At 41.6% G+C, this 23188-nt stretch overlaps 1 protein-coding gene across 3 annotated transcripts; it reads left to right on the top strand.

Annotated features, from left to right (window-relative positions):
• Window positions 1-3016: 3016 nt before the first annotated feature.
• LOC120048315 (enoyl-[acyl-carrier-protein] reductase, mitochondrial-like) lies at window positions 3017-9474 on the top strand. 3 transcript variants are annotated; one of them, XM_038994186.1, is made up of 10 exons: window positions 3017-3321; window positions 3472-3569; window positions 3727-3858; window positions 6293-6436; window positions 6753-6855; window positions 7379-7481; window positions 7569-7642; window positions 7759-7819; window positions 8005-8077; window positions 8367-9474. In XM_038994186.1, exons 1-10 carry the CDS (start codon window positions 3071-3073, stop codon window positions 8528-8530), a joined length of 1203 nt encoding a protein of 400 aa, XP_038850114.1. In that variant the 5' UTR covers window positions 3017-3070; the 3' UTR covers window positions 8531-9474. The 3 variants fall into 3 exon arrangements, with proteins under 3 accessions (XP_038850114.1, XP_038850115.1, XP_038850117.1); XM_038994187.1 differs by having other exon boundaries at window positions 3022-3243; XM_038994189.1 differs by having other exon boundaries at window positions 3129-3239.
• Window positions 9475-23188: the final 13714 nt, after the last annotated feature.

The raw sequence follows: 23188 nt of genomic DNA, 5'->3' as shown, positions 1-23188 counted from the left end.
AATCCCTCCATCAGTGCTCAGACTGTCCGCAATAGGCTAAGAGAGGCTGGACTGAGGGCTTGTAGGCCTGTTGTAAGGCAGGTCCTCACCAGACATCACTAGCAACAACGTTGCCTATGGGCACAAACCCACCGTCGCTGGACCAGACAGGACTGGCAAAAAGTGCTTTTCATTGACGAGTCGCAGTTTTGTCTCACCAGGCGTGATGGTCGGATTCGCGATTATCGTCGAAGGAATGAGCGTTACACTGAGGCCTGTACTCTGGAGCGGGATCGATTTGGAGGTGGAGGGTCCGTCATGGTCTGGGGCAGTGTGTCACAACATCATTATTGGACTGAGCTTGTTGTCATTGCAGGCAATCTCAATGCAGTGCGTTACAGGGAAGACATCCTCCTCCCTCATGTGGTACCCTTGCTGCAGGCTCATCCTGACATGACCCTCCAGCATGACAATGCCACCAGCCATACTGCTCGTTCTGTGAGTGATTTCCTGCAAGACAGGAATGTCAGTGTTCTGCCATGGCCAGCGAAGAGCCCGGATCTCAATCCCATTGAGAGCATCTGGGACCTGTTGGATCGGAGGGTGAGGGCTAGGGCCATTCCCCCCAGAAATGTCCAGGAACTTGCAGGTGCCTTTGGTGGAAGAGTGGGGTAACATCTCACAGCAAGAACTGGCAAATCTGGTGCAGTCCATGAGGAGGAGATGCACTGCAGTACTTAATGCAGCTGCTGGCCACACCAGATACTGGTGTGGCCTGTTACTTTTTATTTTGACCCCCCCCCTCCCCCCCTTTGTTCAGGGACACATTATTCCATTTCTGTTAGTCACGTGTCTGTGGAACTTGTTCAGTTTATGTCTCAGTTGTTGAGTCTTGTTATGTTCATACAAATATTTACACATGTTAAGTTTGCTGAAAATAAACGCAGTTTATTTATTTATTATAGGTTATTGCTCTTTCATTATGCTTGTGTCATGACTTATGGTTATAGCTCACTTCCTGTAAAATACACAGGCCTACTTGCACACGAATGGGTACTTTGGGTAAAGGAAATTGAGGCTTTGCAAATATATTTTTACCCACCATCAACATCTCTGCAATCCTCCTCCATGTCACTGAGCTGATTTTGTCTCTGTATTCTAAAATCCATAGATAGCAAGCCTCACCAGACAGCTTCAGTCCATATCGAATGTACAGGATGAAGTTAAGGGTCTGCAAGGACATGCGATTTCTAAGTTTGCTTTTTACCACACTCATCTGGCTGAATACTCTCTCGACTTCAGCATTCGAGTGTGGCAAGGACAACACAGACACAGCAGCCAAGGCAGTTATGTGAACCCATTTAGCAGCTTATGATAATGATAGAGGAAAGCACATAAAATCGTCAGACTCCAGTCACCCAAGTCATAGACTGTTTTCTATGCTACCGCATGGCAAGTGTTACCGGAGCGCTAAGTCTATGACCAAAAGGCTCCTTAACAGCTTCTACCCCCAAGCCATAAGAATGCTGAACAATTAATCAAATGGCCACCGGACTATTACATTGACCCCCCCTCCATTTGTTTTGTACACTGCTGCTTCTCGTTGTTTATTATCTATGCATAATCACTTCACCCCTACCTACATATACAAATTACCTCAACTAACCTGTACCCCCGCACACTGACTCGGTACCGGTACCCCCTGTATATAGCCTTGTTATTGTTATGTTATTATGTTGCTTTTTATTACTTTACATTTTTTACTTTAGTTTAACGCTTCTTGAACTGCACTGTTGGTTAAGGGCTTGTTAGTAAGCATTTCACTGTAAGGTCTACACTTGTTGTATTCGGCGCATGTGACAAATAAAGTTTGATTTGATATGCATCACCAATGCAGCCATAGGCCTACAGTATGATGGCATATCTGGCCTAATGGGCATGTGCAATCAATGTGCCCCTTGTCATTGTACATCTGAAGCAGAGAATAGCTAAACTCACACATCATTTGCATATTGATGAGCTAGCTATATGTTCTCCATTTAAAATGATAGAAGTAGATCATGTATATGAGGCTAACCATAAACCAGATTTTCTCCATGATTTTTCTGACATTAAATTGTTTATGCAAATCCAACCCTTATATTCTAGGTATGGTACTGTACCTGAAAATAAGGAGCTGGCAATTTATAGTTTAAGGAAAAATATCAAAAAGGGAAATAATGTGGCGTGGGGAGTGTTGTAATTCTACCTTGTTTATTTGCAGAGAATGATTTTAGAATACAGAGACCAAATCAGAAGGTCAGTGGCATAGAGGAGGATTGCAGAGATATTGGTGTTGATGGCCACAATTTACCCAGAGTAACCATTCATGTGCATGTGATGTAGGCCTATGTATTTTACAGGAAGTGAGCTATAACCATCAGTCATGACACAAGTATAATGAAAGAGCAATAAAGTATAATATATGAGAATCATAATGTTAAGATACCATAATCCAATTAAAGGCATATTTACATGGGAAATGCATGCTTACTGTATCATTTACAATGTTATAATGTGTGTTTTCTGATTTCTATCCATTGGTGGGCACATTTCACAATTTAATTTACTCAACACATTCATAAACGGTGGCTTTGATCACAGTTTTGAGGTTTAGGTTGTTTGATGTTCATTGCGAGCTAGCAGCACAAGCAAACATTGTGCAAATCTCTCTTCACCCAGCATCAACACCAACAATCTCCGCCATGCCATTGACCTTGTGATATTGTGTCTGTATTCTAGCAAAGCAAAATCATATAGAATTGGAAAACCAGACATAGCGATGATTTGCTTTGATCCATCGTTTCTAGTTGCGCTTGCCCATAACTAACGACAGGCGGAACTGTGTTACATGAGCAATCTTCTGCTACTCACCTGCTTGGTTAACCGCAGCCGTAGCAGCGTGAAATGTACATAACGTAGAGCAGAGCGCCGCTCTTGCGCATTGCTCTTCTTGCTCCTGTTGCAAATTAATGGGGGCGGTACTTTGTCTGGCGAATTCGGAAGTGGTGGGACCACTGCTTGACTCTGGCATGCCAAGGGTTAATCCAAGATGGCCGGGTTTACGGGTTCATGCTTTTTGTGTTTCAAAATGAAGGTGTCACGTATCGCATCGTTATTATGTAAAAGAACCGAGGTGAGGAGGCATACAGTATGTAGAACATTCACCAGTGGATCCACCACCCGACAACAACAGCTATCAACCCCGAGGGGAAGTATTTGTAGGTATTCAACTGAATCTTCAATCAATGGTTGTACGGCCCTGTTGTACAGAAACCACGGCGACCCGTCTCAAGTTGTTCAGTAAGAATGTTAGCTATGTTAAAATATTGAGTACTGTGTACCATTGAGTCTGGGTGTAAGTGCAATGCTGCCGTGACGTGCTGTCGTAGTAGCAGATGTATCTGAAGAGAGAATCCAGAGGCTTCAAATGTGTCTTGTGTGTTTTTACAGGTTGGAGAGCATGGCGCTTCCCTCTGTTGGTGCTAAGAGTGTCCTTGTAAAATTGTTGGCAGCCCCCATCAACCCTTCTGACATAAACATGATCCAAGGTAAAAAGGAAAGGGAAAAAAACAACACTGGTGACATGCACACACACAATTATATTTATTGTTGAGTTCCTATCATGAGTTAACTGGATCGAGATCAAATTGATCCTAACTATAGTTGTTTTATATCTAAAGCCAATGTCAATATTTGGTCCTGCAGGTTCCTATGCCATCCTACCTGACCTTCCAGCAGTAGGAGGAAATGAGGGGGTGGCCCAGATCCTGGAAGTGGGCAGCCAGGTGAAAGCACTCAGACCAGGGGACTGGGTGATCCCAAGAGATGCTGGATTAGGTAAATTAATACTTTAATGCTCATGAGATACTACTGAGCTGAAATATCTATCTAGGTTTACATTCAAGCCCTTTCAATGGCCCTTCATGCTTTAGAGTCCAGGGGCCTCATTTATAAACCATGTGAATCTACTAAATAGACCACTAGACCACAAAGCATGCATGCGCCAGCTTTCATGCTAAAGCTGCCATTTATTAAACCTGAACTAGATGTGAAAATGTGTTCACCTTCCTGCAAACTTTAGACCGTACGTACGCGCAGTTTCTAGTGGTTGAAGAGTTGTGTTGTAAGTAGATTCAAATTTTGTGCAAATGGGGGATATGAGGGACAGACTTATTTATAGCAATAAACAGGTGAAAAAGAGAGAAAATATATTTTGTTTCTTTGCATTTTAAAATAATTAGAAATAGGTATCCATTTCCTAGGCCATTATTTATTTAATTTCCATTATCATTTTATAATAAATTCTTCACCTTTTCTGTGATGGTTTTATACTTACTAGGTAGCATAGGCCTACAACAAGGATACCATTCGTCCCATTTCATTTAATTGGACCCACTTCACAGTAGTAAAACAGATAAGGTCATTTAAATATTTTGCTGTATGCCATCCGGTCCGGAGCACAGTTTATTAATGGTGGAACAGACAGTTGTAGATTACTTCTGTAGCTTACGTCTGACTACTGTAATTTCACATTTCTTGAGTAGACAATATCATGCGCATCTCTCATTTAATTGGGCCTATACTAACGAGCGTTAGTGAGGTTGGGCACTGATGTTGGGCGATTTAGACCTGGATCAACCCCATCTAACAACTTTCATTCCAGATGTCCCTTCACTGGAACTAAGGGGCCTATCCCGAACCATGAAAAAACAGCCCCAGACCATTATATATCCTCCACCAAACTTTACATTTGGCACTATGCTTTCAGGCAGGTAGCGTTCACCTGGCATCCGCCAAACCCAGATTCATCCGTCGGACTGCCAGATGGTGAAGTGTGATTCATCATTCCAGAGAACATGTTTCCACTGCTCCGGAGTCCAATGGCAGCGAGCTTTACACCACTCCAGCCGATGCTTGTCATTGCGCATTGGTGGTCTTAGGCTGGTGTGCGGCTGCTTGGCCATGGAAACCCGTTTCATGAAGCTCCCGACAAATAGTTATTGTGCTGCCATTGCTTCGAGGCAGTTTGGAACTCGGTAGGGAGTGTTGCAACCAAGAACAGATCATTTTTACGCGCTTCAGCACTCAGCGTTCCTGCTCTGTGAGTTTGTGGCCGACCACTTTGCGGCTGAGCTGTTGTTGCTCCTAGACGTTTCCACTTCACAATAACAGCACTTACAGCTGACCGGGGCAGCTCCAGCAGGGCAGATATTTGACGAACTGACTTGTTGGAAAGGTGACATCCTATGACGGTGCCACGTTGAAAGTGACTGAGCTCTTCAGTAAGGCCATTCTACTACCAATATTTGTATATGGAGATTGCATGGCTGTGTGCTAGATTTTATACACCTGTCAGCAACTGTTGTCGCTGAAATAGCTGAATCCACTAATTTGAAGGGGTGTCCACATACTTTTGTATATATATATATATAGTGTATGATTTATGTTTATATGAAATTGTCTACGCAATAAATTTCACATTACAGTACTCAGGCGTAGCCTACAAACGTCAATAGAAAATGTGAACCGTCTGTTCTACCGTTAAACTGCGTTTCAGATTGTATCGCACTATTTACTACTGTGAAGTGGGTCCAATTAAATTATGGGACAAATGGTTGTCTATCCTAACTTGTGTGTAGGTCTATAGGCTATCTTGCGAATAGTCTATGAAACCGTCAGTCAGAGAAGGTGAGGACTTTATTCTGTATTGATCATGGAAATGAAAAAAATTATAGAATATACAGTGTGCCTACTTGTAATTATTTTAGCGTGCAAAGATAAATTGGTTTACACTCTTCTCACTAACCGCAAATGATTGCATCGTGTTACTATATTTCGCTAGGCCTACCTGTTTTTTTTGTGATGAATAAGAGTGTCATCATATTACGCATTTGCACAAGGCTACTACTAGGCTACTCATGCCTTCTTGCAATGCAATACTTTAACCACTAGAAACTGTGCATATGCATGGTCTAAAGTTTGCAGGAGGATAAGTACATTTTCATGTGAAGTTCAGTTTTTATAAATGCCAACTTTTGCGTGAACTGGCGCACTTATGTTTTGGGACATATTTTGTGCCCACGCAATGTTTATAAATTAGGCCCCAGGGCCTTATTCATTAGGGTGGGGCACACATTATTAAAACGTTTTCCAAAGGAAAACGGAAACAAGTACTTGGACAAGTTTAGGTGGTCCCTCCCTGTTTCAGTCCGTTTTCTTCTATTTGGTTCCTAATGAATACGACCTCGTCCTTTTCTTTCTCTCTGAGCAGGGACGTGGAGGACAGCAGCGGTTTTAGCTGAAGACGATGTGATCTCTCTGCCCAATGACATCCCCCTGTTCTCTGCAGCCACACTGGGGGTTAACCCCTGCACTGCCTTTAGGATGCTCTCTGACTTTGAGGAGCTGAAACCAGGTGTGCTAAGTTCACCATTTCAACAAGTTGATGCCAAGCTAGCTGTTACCCCCCCCCCCTTATACCCTTATCCAATACCTTTTTCACGCTACTGCGCTAAGCCGAACAGTGCTATATGATTCTGGCCTTGTTAATCATCCACCTAAGTTGCTGGAAAGGAACATGTGAAACTAAATTGTCAGGTTCGGGTTGGCCCAGTAGTGTTAAAAGGATACAAGTGAGCTTCAGTCTTTTATACAGAACCTAACTTTCCTTCATCACACTACACTGTATAATATGTTTATTGCACTGCCCTTTGCATGCGAGTTCATTCCAGGTGACACAGTGATCCAGAATGCAGCCAACAGTGGTGTGGGCCAGGCTGTCATACAGATCGCTGCTGCAAGGGGGATCCAAACCATCAACGTGGTCAGAGACAGGTAAATCCAAACGGCCAGTTTCGTATTCATCAGGGCACGCAACTCAAAATCTTTTGCAACAGAAAATTTGTGTTTCTTATGGGGTCAAGTCCAGGTAGTCGCTCGACTCCCTCCCTGTTTCAGTCTGATTTCTTCGATTTGGTGCCAAATGAATAGAGCCAATGCATACTGCACTAAGCTACATTTCAAAAAGGGAACATCTGTGAATTAGTGACTGATTAAGAATTTGACCTTTCAGCAGCTGAAGTAAAACCATTTGAGGGGGGGGCGGGGGTTTCCAGCTCTAATGATAACATGGGGTTATCAGCTGGAAATAATGAAAAGAGTACTTGTACTAGACCAGGGTTGTTGTAAGTAACTCACTGTCATAATATAGCCTACTGCCCTAATAAAGTGATGTGTATGTGCGAGAGAGACTGATATAGAAAATTCCGTAGAGAGCAGTGATTATATTAAGCAAGGTTGCGTATTCAAGAAGGCCCGTGTTGAAGAACTGCATGTACTTGTGTGTCCCTTTTCACAGGCCAGACCTCACACAGCTTATTGACAGGCTGAAGGCTATGGGCGCCAGTCATGTGATCAAAGAGGAGACCCTGAGGCGGCATGAAATGAAGGAACTTTTCAAGGTCTGTGGATATCAACACTGCTCTGAGGGCCAAATTCTGATAATGATCTTTCCTTGGATGTAAATTCACTATTTAACTTCCTTATAGACCTGTCCAAGGCCTAAGCTGGCACTGAACGGAGTTGGGGGGAAAAGTGCAACAGAACTCCTCCGTCACTTACAGTAAGTATTCAGGTGACTGAATTGAACCTTCTTTGTTGCCATAGCTTGATGTTTTGAGATTCAAGTGGATTTGATATCTGATCAAGTAAATAGTCCACCCCCACAAACTTTTTCAGAGTTGGAGGGTCGATGGTGACGTATGGAGGGATGGCCAAACAGCCAGTCACTGTTCCTGTGGTAAGACTGCTACTTCCTGTAATACTACCCTTTTTCTACCATGTTCCTCTAGGAACTAGTTCAACAGACTGTTTTCTCTCTCCCTCTCACAAACATGGCGATAGTTTTTAAATGCTAATACCTATGGAAACCACTTGTGTGTTGTACATACTTACAAAAAATATGATTGTCTGTCCTCTCCCCAGAGTGCCCTGATCTTCAAAAATGTGAAAGTCAAAGGGTTCTGGGTCACCCAGTGGAAGAGAACCCACTCTCAGGGTGAGCCAGATAAAGTACACACACACAAAATATGTAGGAGGCTGGAGAGACAGATCTTTGCTCTGCATTTCTCACATACCATTATAGTGGGTCCAAGCTATGAGTGAGACACATGGTACCTTTAATTTTGTCCCTCTGAATGTCAAGTATTAAATGTTACTTTCAATAGCCTGCCGGTATGATGCTTTATAACCTGTTATATGGATGAGTTTGCATGTACGAGCTTCTATAATGTCTTTATAATAAGGCTTATAATATGTTATGTCTATGTATATTTCTGTCTCCCCAGATGAGGGGGCCTTACGGGGAATGCTGGATGAGCTCTGCTCCCTGATCCGCCAGGGAAAGCTGACCGCACCTGCCTGTTCCGAGGTAGGCCTCCAAGACTTCCGGAAAGCACTGGACACTGCCATGCAGCCGTTCACCTCAGCCAAACAGGTCCTGGTCGTGTGACCCCTCTTTTGACCAGCCCCAGCCATTCTCAGGGTCATGTTCATTAGGTACAACATGGAAGAAAACGGACAGAAACTTAAGGGACTACCTGGACTTGTCCAATAAGAAAGTGTTTTGCACTGGGTGTCCAATTGAATTCGACTCTGCATACAAAACGAAGTCTCGGCACGTTCAACGGATGCATGCCCAAGGCTGCTGCTTCATCGTTGTCGGAAATGCGTTACTCAAGCACACGTTCAATAAATGTGTGTTTGCCGTAGCGGCTCAAAGTCCACTATATATGTTATCAGCACCACTTTAAGTCATCTTTCCTGACAACAGTTAATGGAAATTATTTCAGAATGGTCATTGATTCCTTGACAACTTAGGTATTGTCTACATGTTTATTTCTCCTGAATGGTAACATTGTTATATCCTGGTCCCAGATTGGTTTGTGCTGTCTTGGCAACTCCTATGGTTATTACTCTGTAAGACGGCACAAACAGTTCTGGGACCAGGCTAATGTGGTTATGCAACACATGGTGTTTCTGGTAAAACACTAAACATTTGGCAAAGATTAAGTTATTTTTAAAGAGTTCAAATTACTTGTTGTATGGACACGAGCAAATACCATCATGATGCGTATTAGACAGGTTTATTGCTTTAAAAACAATAGTGCAGGGTCCAACTATAGCTGTTACACTGACCTTGTTAAATTCCATGTGAACATTAAGTCGCGGTAACTACTAGGCTTCTCTAAGGTCTGATGTTGCTGATGGTCATTAGTAGTCTACCAAACTTGCTAACTGCCTGGTACTTAGCATTCCATTGTCCCTTTAATCACTCTGACATTGATAAAATGTGTCAAATCAAACACTTCATAAGAGCCCATGAGCTCATTTTGAGCAACATTTCTATAGGCTATGAAATGGTGTGAGAAAAGAGTTTTGATGGCCTCTAATAAAAAGAGGATCCCATCAGCTTTCTATAGGCTAGGCCTACTATATTTATCAACTTTCCTAATATTAACCACATTGCTTCGCTTTACAACAGGAGTATAGCCTACCTGGCTGGCATGAAAATTAACCACAGGCAAAGCGTCCTCCATTCGCTATTTAAGTGCATAGATGACATGTATTCTTTTCCCCCCGTGCCTCTGTTGCGAGACAGGTGTATGGTAATGGTCCATTCTATACTGAACAAAATTATAAATGCAACAATTTCAATGATTTACGGAGTTACAGTTCATATAAGGAAGTCAGTCAATTTAAATAAATTAGGCCCCAATCTATGGATTTCACATGACTGGGCAGGAGTGCAGCCATGGGTGGGCATAGATCCACCCACTTGGAAGCCAATCCCACCCACTGGTGAGTTAGGCCCAGCCAATCCGAATGAGTTTTTCCCCACAAAAGGGCTTTATTACAGACAAGGTGGCTGGTCTCAGACGATCCCGCAGGTGAAGAAGCCGGAAGTGGAGGTCCTAGGCTGGCGTGGTTACACGTGGTCTGCGGTTGTGAGGCCAGTTGGACATACTGCCAAATTCTCTTAAATGACATTGGAGGTGGTTTATTGTAGAGAAATTAACATGACATTTTCAGGCAACGGCTCCGGTGGACATTCCTGCAGTCAGCATGCTAATTGCACGCTCCCTCAACTTGAGACATCTTTGGCATTGTGTTGTGTAACATTTGTGAGAAATAAGGTTTTTGTGCGTATGGAACATTTCTGGGAGCTGTCATTTCAGCTCAATGAAACTTGGGACTAACACTTCGCATGTTGTGTTTTTATATTTTTGTTCAGTGTAAATCAAAACTAGTTTAACACATTTAGTATATTTAAAGACAACGTTAAGAATAGTCTGATGGGTGACAATATTAGCTTATCACTTGTGAATGATGTATTATCAATTGTGAATGATGCCCAGAATGTGCAGTAAAGCAAGAAACAGCACATGCCTTTTTTTGCGACTTTTTCAAATCATAGTCGCACACCTCATGTAGCCTAGCCCATAGGCCAATGTGTTTTGATCAGATTTGTATCACAACTAAAGTGGCCAAATAACTTCTTTAATACTAAGCACATTAATTCGCTTTACAACCGATGTAGAGCCTAACTGGCATACATGCTGTAAGTAGGTGGTGCATGAGTTTCAAGTTTGGGGAACATAATTTTCCCCATTAAAAAATGCAACTATATAATAAAGCATTACACACAATAGCATTTGCTTTCATTTTTGAGAACAGTGTTTTCCCGCTGATTGATTGCATTTAGGAACATTTGTGCTTACAGCCTACTGCCATGTGTGCATTGCTGCACTTATAATGTGAAGAAATAGCCTAATAGTTTATCAACATTTTAAGCTATACGTTCTAATGTGTTGCATCAGCCTCATTGCTTTTAAAAGTTTTGTTTGATGTGAGGGGTTGTATTAATTTGTGATATATTGCATCCCACAACTGTCCCAGAGTAGCCTATGTTTGGAATATTTATTTATTGCAGAGAAAGACAAGTTGACCAATAGAATATGTCAACTTTTGTAGTATGGGGTATAGTAGAGACCGTGCATTCGGAAAGTATTCAGAACCCTTGACTTTTTCCACATTTTGTTACGTTACAGACTTTTTCCCCCTCATCAATCTACACACTACCCCATAATGACAGAAAAATCTGTTTTTTTAGAAAAAACTGAAATATGACATTTACATACAGTTGAAGTCATTAAAACTCGTCACCACCATACTATACCGTAGGGATGGTGCCAGGTTTCCTCCAGACGTGACGCTTGGCATTCAGGCCAAAGAGTTCAATCTTGGGTTCATCAGACCAGAGTATCTTGTTTCTCATGGTCTGAGAGTCTTTTAGGTGCCTTTTACTGAGGAGTGGCTTCTGTCTGGCCACTCTACCATAAAGGTCTGATTGGTGGAGTGCTGCAGAGATGGTTGTCCTTCTGGAAGGTTCTCCCATCTCCACGAGGAACTCTTGAGCACTGTCAGAGTTACCATCGGGTTCTTGGTCACCCCCCTGACCAAGGACCTTCTCCCCCAATTGCTCAGTTTGGCCGGGCGGCCAGCTCTAGGAAGAGTCTTGGTGGTTCCAAACTTCTTTCATTTAAGAATGATGGAGACCACTGTGTTTTTGGGGACTTTCAATGCTGCATACATTGTTTGGTACCCTTCCCCAGATCTGTGCCTCGACACAATCTCGTCTCGGAGCGCTATGGACATTTCCTTCGACCTCATGGCTTGGTTTTAGCTCTGACATACACTGTATATAGACAGGTGTGTATCAAATCAGAACAACAGTTCAGTTAATTTTTGACAAGCATTAACTCTGTGATAAATTATTACTTTTACCAATTATTCTTAATACCAATGTCTAAACATATGTCAAAGAGAATAACACATTCTATTTTAACTATTTTTTTCAAATTGGCTTATACTCTCCATCATACTGTCAACTTCATCGCAGAGCCACAGGAAGAGGAAGTTAGACCTATAACAATCCAGCAGACCTAATCGGGTGAGATTTGTATCAGAACAAACACAACAATACACTCCTTCACATATCACTCAACTTCAATCCAAAACCTCAGAGGACTGTTACCTCCCCCATTTTGACACGTAACTCCCCATGTGAGTAATGTGTAAAAAAATAAATAAAAAAAAACACTACTACTTGTCAAAATAAAATCATTTCAAATAACAAAATCGAATTAGAATCACATTCCCTGAGCTTCATAAAGAAAAATAATTGTATCATAGGAAAAAGGCAATCCCCTTTCCTTCACATTTGTCCAAATCACAAATATGGCTAAGAACTATAAATGTCATAATTGTCAATATTACAAATTACCTTAAAATCAATATCCAAATGGATTTCCAGTGAGGGTGATCAAACCACACTGGAAGGTCAGGACAGAGGTCAGAGGTCATACAAACCCTTCAAAGAAGTTGTTCTTACTATATTAGACAAATTAATGAAAAACAGTCAAACATTTCATACATGTCATATTCCAGGAAGTTTCCAGTACATTTCTTATCAAAATAATTCACATGTTTAATTATAACTCAGAAAAACTTCAGAAGATTCCGAAATAGAACACAAAAAAATCATAGTATTTTAAAAACACCAACAAATAGTCATAACAAGTGTGTTGGGGGTGGGTATTTGCAAACCTTAAGGTAAAAACAAACAAAAATGGCCAGGCCTTATTTAATTTGGTAGTTTACAGCCTTAATCTCACTCTCGCTTTTCCCAAAACCACAGCCCCGGGAAACATTTCAAAGAGAGACAATAAAAATCCCTTTTTACCGGAAAAAAACAATATTTCGTTAGCATTCACTATACTACACTTAGCAACACAAAAGTTTGAACTACAAACAAAACCTGATAATAGTGATAAGTTCACTGTACTCCCTCAAATCATTAATTGTTTGTTTTAATCTACCCCAACATTTATGTACGCTTAATTTAGAATGTGCTACCCTTAGACACAGCAACATGCATCTCGCCACCGAGTCTAACAATTCACTCACATATTATATGACTGGTCTCTTTTCCATAACCATATAAAATTATCCTAGTATCGTTACTAGACCAATGTCCAACAAGATATGTAATAGCGGTTTCTCCTTAGATGTTCCTGTTACCCCTCTAAATGTAATACTTTTTTTCTGTCACAAATGTAGTCAATTTCTCAGAGTAAGGAATCGATGATATTTGATCCCAGGCATTTAATAAAAAGTTGTTTGAGATGTGATCTCCTACGTTTCCCTTAACATACAAACCGTAGGGAACTTCCATCAGTCACAGAAGTTAGAATCCTACTCAAAACACATCAGATAATACAGTGTTTCATTAAGTGAAATCGACACCTAAAATAAAACAAACCCATAAATATAGTTTTTCCTACTGGTAAGAATAGAAGTTAGTTAGTCGTGCTCGCTGGGCTATATCGGGCTGTAAGGGATTCAGTGGAACATTTGCAGTAGAGGTCTGAATAGTTGAATGGAAACGTTCTGTGATAATTTCTGATTACTGTTGCTGGGTTTTATAGTTTAGGTAATACCAGTGAATTTGAGCAGAAGCTTATGTATTCTAACATTATAATCTGTTTCCATTACGTGGAACAGTGTCCAGTCATTAAAGTGGATTACAGGTTAGTTTTGACTATTATGCTGATGAGACAGCAGCAACTTTTTAAAGGTTCTAGATTTGTTAAACAACAGGTTTATATGTTTACTACATTAATGCAACAGGTTGAAATTATTAGATTACTGGAAAGGGGTTATCCCATTCTCAATCAACGTTCTGCGCTTACCTCTGTCGGCAGGTTAAAAACAAACTTGACAATTATCTTTTCTCTTTCGGCTCACTACTTATGAAATGTCCAAGACTAAAAGTAACAACGTGCCAAATTTATAAAATCAGTCAATCCATAGGAAGAAGAAAACATTTGTGGGCACAGCTCTATCGCAATTACCTATCCGCTATTATTAGAATTCATTAGATTTAGTTAACTGTGTCACGTTGGTATAATGGGATCGGGAGACAGGCGCAGGAATGCTTAGTTTTTTTTTATTGACCCAAATTACAGCGTGCAATGTAAAGGCACGTGGACAAAGACAAAACAAACACGTATACAAAACACAGGGTTGAGACCCCAAAAAAAGAGCGAGGAGTACCTCGAATAAATACACAAGCGAACAATGATACCACACTGGACGAGACCCGTAATCATCGTAATCATCGTAATGCGCAATCGATCAAGACCCGACGGTTGTGGTGGCATCGGACGGGCCAGTTGCAGCTGCTGAAGTTGCGTCGTCGGACGGACCAGTTGTGGCGACGTCGGACGGCCCAGTTGCAGCTGCCGAAGTTGCGGCGGCGCCGGACGGACCAGTCGCAGCATCATGGGACGGGCCAATCCCGCCGTCTTCTTTAAGAACACTCTTATCAACTCAACTCAGTCCTGCTAGTTACCCCAGCTGTGGCCCTCTTAAGGAAGACCTAACTCTGAGTATACCCTCAACAAGCGCATTTGTTATTTTTTATATTGTATTTCTTCTTATCTTTTCATCACTTAAATGTTCAGTTAATGTCTAATATGTACTATTCATTCTGTGCACTTTCAAGTTCAATTATTGAAAGAAACCAGTCTCACCCTTAATCCAATTCTGTTCAAAATGATGTATTCATTCAGCTGACGCTCCCAGCCAGGTGGGGATCTGATCTGCTCCAAATAGTGGAGAGTGGCTTTCCCCTGGTTGCATCTAATGCAACTCCCTGTGCACGGTTAACCTGAGTTTCACTGGGAACAATCAGAAAGATTAAGTTTATCATCCCATCCTCGTCGCCAAAATTGTACTACAATTATTGTAATCAAAAGGAGAGACTTTTAGATTTCTTCAAAACAATCAAACTTTATTATTTAATTACTGCAGTAATGGAGCTGGTCGGTAATCACCCCTGGAGGTCATCACTGAGAACTCAACGAGCTGGTTTGAGCCACAGCATTTTATAGCAAAGTCCATCCTCCTTCAGTCTACATGACACACAGATGCATGGATTGGGTCACAAGGTTAAGATTTGTATGAAAGATACTTAGAATTCACAGCAGACAGTTTCTGCTGTAAAAACAGTTTTCATTGTGTAGAGACCAGTGTCTGGCCCCTCTATACTGCAGCCATCTCCGCCTGGTACCCCAGTACAGAAACATTAACTCATGCTCTGGAATGCGGTATCCCCAAAGACATCGTAAATCTCCTGTCAGTGTTATCTCCCAGAGGCATGTCCTCTGCAACAGGGGACACACCCTTTTCACGCCAATTCAATAAAAAGTGACTTTCGTCGCAGGTTAGCACAGCATCCGGCATAACCCGAAGATGCGTGTTGGCTTCAAGGAAGCGGAACATGTCATGTGACAGGCAAGGGAGAAAGAAGGCGGAGAGCACACTTGTTTGAAATTGAAATTGTACTGTTAAGCGCTACATCCCGACGGGTTCGTGCTGATTGTACGGAGATTGTGACAGCCAGTTAAATGGGGTCCCTTGAGAAAGCAAGAACAAGATATACAGTGGGGAGAACAAGTATTTGATACAATGCCGATTTTGCAGGTTTTCCTACTTACAAAGCATGTAGAGGTCTGTCATTTTTATCATAGGTACACTTCAACTGTGAGAGACGGAATCTAAAACAAAAATCCAGAAAATCACATTGTATGATTTTTAAGTAATTCATTTGCATTTTATTGCATGACATAAGTATTTGATACATCAGAAAAGCAGAACTTAATATTTGGTACAGAAACCTTTGTTTGCAATTACAGAGATCATATGTTTCCTGTAGTTCTTGACCAGGTTTGCACACACTGCAGCAGGGATTTTGGCCCACTCCTCCATACAGACCTTCTCCAGATCCTTCAGGTTTCAGGTTCCAGACCTGAACCAATTTTCTATTGGTTCAGGTCTGGCTAGGCCACTCCAGGACCTTGAGATGCTTCTTACGGAGCCACTCCTTAGTTGCCCTGGCTGTGTGTTTTGGGTCGTTGTCATGCTGGAAGACCCAGCCACGACCCATCTTCAATCCTCTTACTGAGGGAAGGAGGTTGTTGGCCAAGATCTCGCGATACATGGCCCCACCCATCCTCCCATCAATACGGTGCAGTCGTCCTGTCCCCTTTGCAGAAAAGCATCCCCAAAGAATGATGTTTCCACCTCCATGCTTCACGGTTGGAATGGTGTTCTTGGGGTTGTACTCATCCTTCTTCTTCCTCCAAACACAGCGAGTGGAGTTTAGACCAAAAAGCTCTATTTTTGTCTCATCAGACCACATGACCTTCTCCCATTCCTCCTCTGGATCATCCAGATGGTCATTGGCAAACTTCAGACGGGCCTGGACATGCGCTGGCTTGAGCAGGGGGACCTTGCGTGCGCTGCAGGATTTTAATCCATGACGGCGTAGTGTGTTACTAATGTTTTTCTTTGAGACTGTGGTCCCAGCTCTCTTCAGGTCATTGACCAGGTCCTGCCGTGCAGTTCTGGGCTGATCCATCACCTTCCTCATGATCATTGATGCCCCACGAGGTGAGATCTTGCATGGAGCCCCAGACCGAGGGTGATTGACCGTCATCTTGAACTTCTTCCATTTTCTAATAATTGCGCCAACAGTTGTTGCCTTCTCACCAAGCTGCTTGCCTATTGTCCTGTAGCCCATCCCAGCCTTGTGCAGGTCTACAATTTTATCCCTGATGTCCTTACACAGCTCTCTGGTCTTGGCCATTGTGGAGAGGTTGGAGTCTGTTTGATTGAGTGTGTGGACAGGTGTCTTTTATACAGGTAACGAGTTCAAACAGGTGCAGTTAATACAGGTAATGAGTGGAGAACAGGAGGGCTTCTTAAAGAAAAACTAACTGGTCTGTGAGAGCCGGAATTCTTACTAGTTGCTAGGTGATCAAATACTTATGTCATACAATAAAATGCAAATGAATTACTTAAAAATCATACAATGTGATTTTCTGGATTTTTGTTTTAGATTCCGTCTCTCACAGTTGAAGTGTACCTATGATAAAAAATGACAGACCTCTACATGCTTTGTAAGTAGGAAAACCTGCAAAATCGGCAGTGTATCAAATACTTGTTCTCCCCACTGTATGTCAGGAGAATTGCAGCATTATCATAAGGATAATACTTGAAATACAGAGGAGGAATGGAGGGAAAAAGAGAGGCAGATGAGGTCTAAGAGAGAGAGGGAGGAAGATGGTGAGCTTGAGTCAGTGAAAAATGGCTGGAAAAAGAGAGATGGTTTGCTACAGAAGAATGGTAGAAAATGTAAGCAGAGTGAGCTGAAGACAGGAGGAGAAATGGAAGTGAATGAGAGCGACGTATCGGAGGTAGTAGGTGTGGTGAAGTTCTCGGTGCCCTTGAGGCTTGCACTGAGGGTGAGGATAAAGATGAGTCTGTGACAGTTGGAGTGAAGTTTTTGGAGAAAGTGGACCCTTGCCTTTTGGCTGATCCATTTGTGGTTTCAGGGTGGGTGAAAACAGAATTGGGTACTGTGGAATCGGTGAGGGTAACCAGAAGTGGTCTTGTGATAATTGTTTGTGTTTCTGCTGGTCAGAGGGAGAAGGCGCTCGGTGTTAAACGAATGGGGGCAAGAAATGTGAATTGTTTTGCTCTCAATTAAAGGGTGCCATTGAGAGGAGTGGTTACTGGGGTAGCTGTAAATGTGATAGTTGACCAATTAAAGGGAAATATTTCCCCCTCATTTTTCCTAACCCTAAACTAAAACTCAGTATCCTAACCTGCTGCATAAATTCTCCTATCCTGCTTAGGGTGACCACATTTAAAATAGGTTTGATTTTGTGGAAATTGTAATAAATACCATTCTAAATAACACAAGCATATTGCTATTACATTGTTATAACCAACTTCTCTCTAAAACAGGGTTTCTCACAAGCAGAACCTGAGACCCACACACACCCAAGGACAGAGGGCTGGCACAGACCTTCCATAAACACTGATAAGAAAAGAGTGCTTGGGTCTGCATTTCACGAAATAATGAGACACACACATAACCAAGGACAGAGGGCTGACATAAACCTTTCATAAACACCGATTAAATAGGAACATCTGCGCACACACCTAATCTCCTATTTTAGCTGAACATTTGGTAACAAAGAACTTTTGATGCAAGACTCAGAAGGATGACGCACAGCTCATCCGGACCAATCTGAGAAGACAACAACCTGATCAGGACCAACCAGAAAACCAGATCTACCAGACTCTACCTACTTTCTGTGCTGTATAAAATGACTATGTATTTCTGTTATCTGGGCTCTGTCTGCAGGTTCCTTACGAGCTGAATGAACGAGTCCATGCATGTTTGTATCAGATATCTTTACCTCTGAATAAAACTGCTTTTTATTATACGAATATCCACCCTGTCCAGAGTCTCTACTTCGTCTCAGTTCTCCAGTAAACTTGTGTCATCAACAAAATGGTAGCAGAGGAAGGTTTTCTTCTCTGAATTCGATCCATAAAAGTTGACAGAGAAAAGAGACAAGTGAGAGACGGATCAGAAAGGAAGGGTGACCGGTCCGACGGAGCAGCCGGGAATCCAGCTCGCCTCAGGAAACTGATCTAGACGGCCGTCAAAACGAAGGTAAGCAGTACCTGTTAAATCAAAAATCTGCATATTGTATAATAGGAAAATCCAAATTTAAAGATCAGAAGTACTGAGGTGGAGTATGGATTACTGTTAAATTTATGATAAATGTCTATTGTAAATGTAAAAGCAAACATGTAAAGATATCTGAGATATAGAGAGTCACATAGTCGGGTAGAAGCCGTGAGACTCAGAGTTACATAGTCGGGTAGAAGCCGTGAGACTCTAAAGCAATTAAAAAGAGATTCACATAGTCAGATAGAAGCCGTGAGAATCCAAATAACTTATAGAGGGTCACATAGTCGGGTAGAAGCCGTGAGACTCAGATTCACATAGTCGGGTAGAAGCCGTGAGAATCTAAGTAAATGTGTGTTGTAAGAAGATTCACATAGTCGGGTAGAAGCCGTGAGAATCCAAGAAATTGTGTTATAATTGTAACTGTGTTGTAAAAAGATTCACATAGTCGGGTAGAAGCCGTGAGAATCCAAGAAATTGTGTTATAATTGTAACTGACTTGATAAAAAGATTCAGATAGTCGGGTTGAGTGAGAATTCCGTGAGAATCCAAGTCTAGAAAAGGTTCCCCAGACTTAACAACATTTGATTGGTTAAAACACTTGGAAGTTACCTAGGGGGAATCAACAAAATAAAAATAAAAATACGAGTTCAGATAGCGGGCAATGGTTGACTTGGCACTTAACTAGATGCACTGTGAAGAACTTAACTTGCGATCAATGTATTAATGTTGTTATGTAATAAAATACAAATGTGGAAATGTTAATTTGAATGCTATGTAAGATTGGCCGTTTCACGAGACTCACTAGTTGATAACTTTCGGGAGGACAGCTGAGTCTTCTTTTGGCCCGTGGTACAGCCGCCGAGCTGAAAACTGACTTGTATTTTTCCTCTATTGTGATGTTGGTATTTCCATAATTCCTAAAATTGAATTGATAATTGGTTCAGAAGCGCTTGGATTTGTTAATATACTGTTCCGGAAGGGCGATTCCGACACCTTCTGGGAAAGTATTTAACGAATCGAAAAACTAAAAAGCAATTATAACTATCGCAAAATAATTCTTAAACCGACACCTTCTGGGAAAGTATTTAACGAATCGAAAAACTGAAAAGCAATAATAACTATTGCAAAATAATTCTTAAAATTGAATTGACAATTGGTTCAGAAGCGCTTGGATTTGTTAATGTGTTGTTCCGGAAGGGCGATTCCGACACCTTCTGGGAAAATATACAACAACTCGAAAAACTGATTAACAGTAATAACTGCTGTAAATAATTCTTTGTGTGCGAGGGTGAAGTGCAAGAGATAAGTCTGCACTTGCACCGAGAATTCATCTCGGGTTTTATACTCAGAGACGGGCTAAGTATACAAAGATAGTGGATAGATTACACACACATAGTACTTAATTTATAAGACAGAGAGGGTCTCGTGTAACGCGCCAATCAAACCCTTAAGGCTAAGATAGCTAAGGTATGTGCAGGTTCGAAGTTGATATGGGTTGAAGCCCTGCCTCTGGCGTTGATGGCCATGAGAGCCTCTCCAGGGGCAGGCACCCATCTCTCTCCTCATGAGATAATGACTGGTCCACCAAGAGAGGGAGGTCATATGCCCGCTCTTGATGTAATTATGTGAAACAACTGACGGAACTCTCTGTAGCACTCTCTACCCAGGTTCGCAAGGTCCGAGAGGGGAAGCTGCCAGGAGGCACGCCACCACAATGTAAAATGGTGACTGGGTGGGGTTAAAAAGTCCACAAGAGAAAGTGGCTGGAACCCAGGTGGACTGAACTGTACGAAGTGAAGGAGGTTACTTCACACTCAGTTCAGGTCAAAGGTAAATCAGGCGCACCTTGGCACCACCTCACACATTGTACTCTAGCTCCAATTCCTTACAGAAGTCAGAGCCGATTTGAGCGGCCTAAATTCGATTCCAAATTAAGACACTCCTGACTCAGGTGATGCGGCATCAAACTTCGCCTCCCCTGAAGAAGGAACCTCTCCCAGTTAGAGGGACATTTCTCCCTCCCTGGGCGAGGCTAGGGATATCTGGCCCCTTATTTGTGATATTCCTTCACACACTCATAACTCTTAGAGCTGTACAGAGAATGGACAGAAGATGGCAGTATTGCAGCACTCAACGGTCTCCCAGCAAACGGATAGCCTGTTTGAATGCTGGTGACAGAAAAAACTTAGAACCAATTCGGAGTAGAGAGAATACATTTAATAACTTATTTAGGTTAAATTTACAGACTAATGATATTATTGTTATGGATTGGCTGACATGCGATATAAATTTAGCGAAGTATATGGTAAGTTTACAATTTGGAATGGAAAGAGTTGAGAAGTTGATTTTACTTATACGATAGTTTTGCTGCTAAACTTAGTTGGAGTAACTAGATGTTTTGCCTAGAGGCATGAATAAGACAGTCATTTTTGGTATTATATTGGCTAGTTGCTGCGTTCTGAACACAGGTTGAGCGCTAGTAAACGCATATCTTTATTTGAACTATACTAATCTATTTGATAAAAGTACTAAACCTGTATATCTAACATTTGATAATGATTTACCGGGTGTGGCCGTATTAAATTATGCTAGAGAAAATTGGTTGTGTCATTTAGAGGGAAAATGTGTACATTATAGCTTTGAGATACTTTTCAAAAGTTGCTGAAAGTTATTGGTTTTGGTTTAGTTAACACCAGAGAATTCGAACAATAAGTAAACGTATTCTAAACGTGATCTGTTTTCATTATGGGGAACAAAGAACGACTCGCAACCTGGTATGACTGGCATGAGAGTTTTTAAAGGGACAGTGTACGTTTATCACAGTTGTATGGTTAGTACATGAAACATCGGGGAAATTTAAAACGAATGATTTAAGGGTATTATCATAATTATTAGGTTTTGTTTTTGTGGTAAACGTTTTGGGTTAAGGGGTTTTCCGTGTTCCGAGAGACAAGATAATATTAGGTGTTTTACTTTCTGAGTTTTATTTAGACAAGGGACTTTGTTAAGATAAAGGGTTCTTTTGGTATGTCTAGATATGGAACACGAATGTAGGTGTAACCTTTTTGACCTCTTTTCGTTGCATTTTCCTGTCAATCACGGGGGGATCAATCACGGGGGGATGTAGTGAGAATAATGAAATTGTGGTCATTTGGGAATACTAGTTTTGAGGTAAATTGATATAATAGAGTTTATAACTCTTGACCATAATTGTAGTTTTAACCACAGAGGAGTCAGGATTCTGTTTTTAAACATTGGCTATGACGGTTTTGAATGGGCTGTTATTGAATTGGTTTGAACAGGAGATATTTTAAGCCTATAGGGCATGGAAATAAAAGTGATAGAGAGCTTATTAGTAAAGAAAGGAATTTATATGGTTAGCATTTGTTTTGGCCATAAGAAGATAGAGATAGGTTTATTAAGGTTATGTAAGGACTTTAGAGATTGACACTATAAGACATGTTGTTAATTTTAAATCCATGATTTTAGATAAAGTCAAAACAGTGAGACACTTAGTTAATGTTTGGGACCAAGCTACAGACAGATAAGGGAAAGGGCAGACAGAGTGGCCCTCCCCGCACTGCTGAGACCTTGAAGGTTTGAGAGCAGAGAAGGGAGTTTTGGAAGGGGCGCCAGGACAGAGATAACAGAATGGGTAGATAACAGTTACGGAATGGAGACAAAAGGGAGAATTGGACATGTGGAAAATGAAAGGGGCGCTCCTACATAATAATGTAGAACATAAGAATATTTTACTAAGTCATTATTTAGAATAGGTAAGGTTGATACCTGGGCAGAGCCAGGTATCAAACGGGGGAGGGGTACATTGTGGTCTAGGATAGGATGGGGCCTATTGGATAATAAACGAATTTAAAATTAAAAATTCTAGCTAAAAAATAGGCATAGAAGTTAAATATATAATCAGATAGAACAAATGATAAACTGTTTGTTAAACAAACCTGTATGTCCAAGATTTTATGCATTGCAGGTGAATTAAAGGAGAAGGTGATTCACTAGATCTGGGGGCATATCGCACTTGGAGGGTGAGACACACTGACACTGTCGAATGATCACAGAGTTAAGGAGAAGAACCGTTGCTAATAGAGTTCGGGGATCAACTCCTTAATGAAGAATTCCCTGCCCCCGACCTTTCCTCACTGTGTTTGTTCATAGAAGTGAAAGTGTTGCTTGGTCTCTGGCTGATGATGTGTTCTCTGGGAGAGGATGGGGCTTTACAGGACTGCTTGTGGTCCTGAGTTGTCTGTTTAGGATACGATGGGGATGTTACCATCACAGTACTGCCAGAACCACCACCAGTTCCAACAGACCAGGTTCAGCCGGCCTCCTCCACCACTTCAAGACCAAGTCCCACGCCATCACCTAAACTCTACAATCTGGTATAGGTAATAAATGTAAAAGACATCTCAGATAGTGACCAATTGGGGACTGATTCTGGTTATGAGGGAAGGGAGAATATGTGGTTGGCCTATAAAA

The sequence above is a fragment of the Salvelinus namaycush genome, chromosome 5 (genome assembly GCF_016432855.1).
Source record: "Salvelinus namaycush isolate Seneca chromosome 5, SaNama_1.0, whole genome shotgun sequence".
NCBI lineage: Eukaryota > Metazoa > Chordata > Actinopteri > Salmoniformes > Salmonidae > Salvelinus > Salvelinus namaycush.
Note: the sequence above shows the minus strand (reverse complement) of the source record. Positions and strands in the feature narration are given on the sequence as shown.

Excerpts from the sequence above, each read along its gene's own strand:
- LOC120048315 (XM_038994186.1), top strand. The coding sequence starts at position 3,071 with ATGGCCGGGTTTACGGGTTCATGCTTTTTGTGTTTCAAAATGAAGGTG. Across the intron at positions 3,570-3,726 it reads TGACATAAACATGATCCAAG|GTTCCTATGCCATCCTACCT; the intron begins GTAAAAAGGAAA and ends TTGGTCCTGCAG. Across the intron at positions 7,482-7,568 it reads AAATGAAGGAACTTTTCAAG|ACCTGTCCAAGGCCTAAGCT; the intron begins GTCTGTGGATAT and ends ACTTCCTTATAG.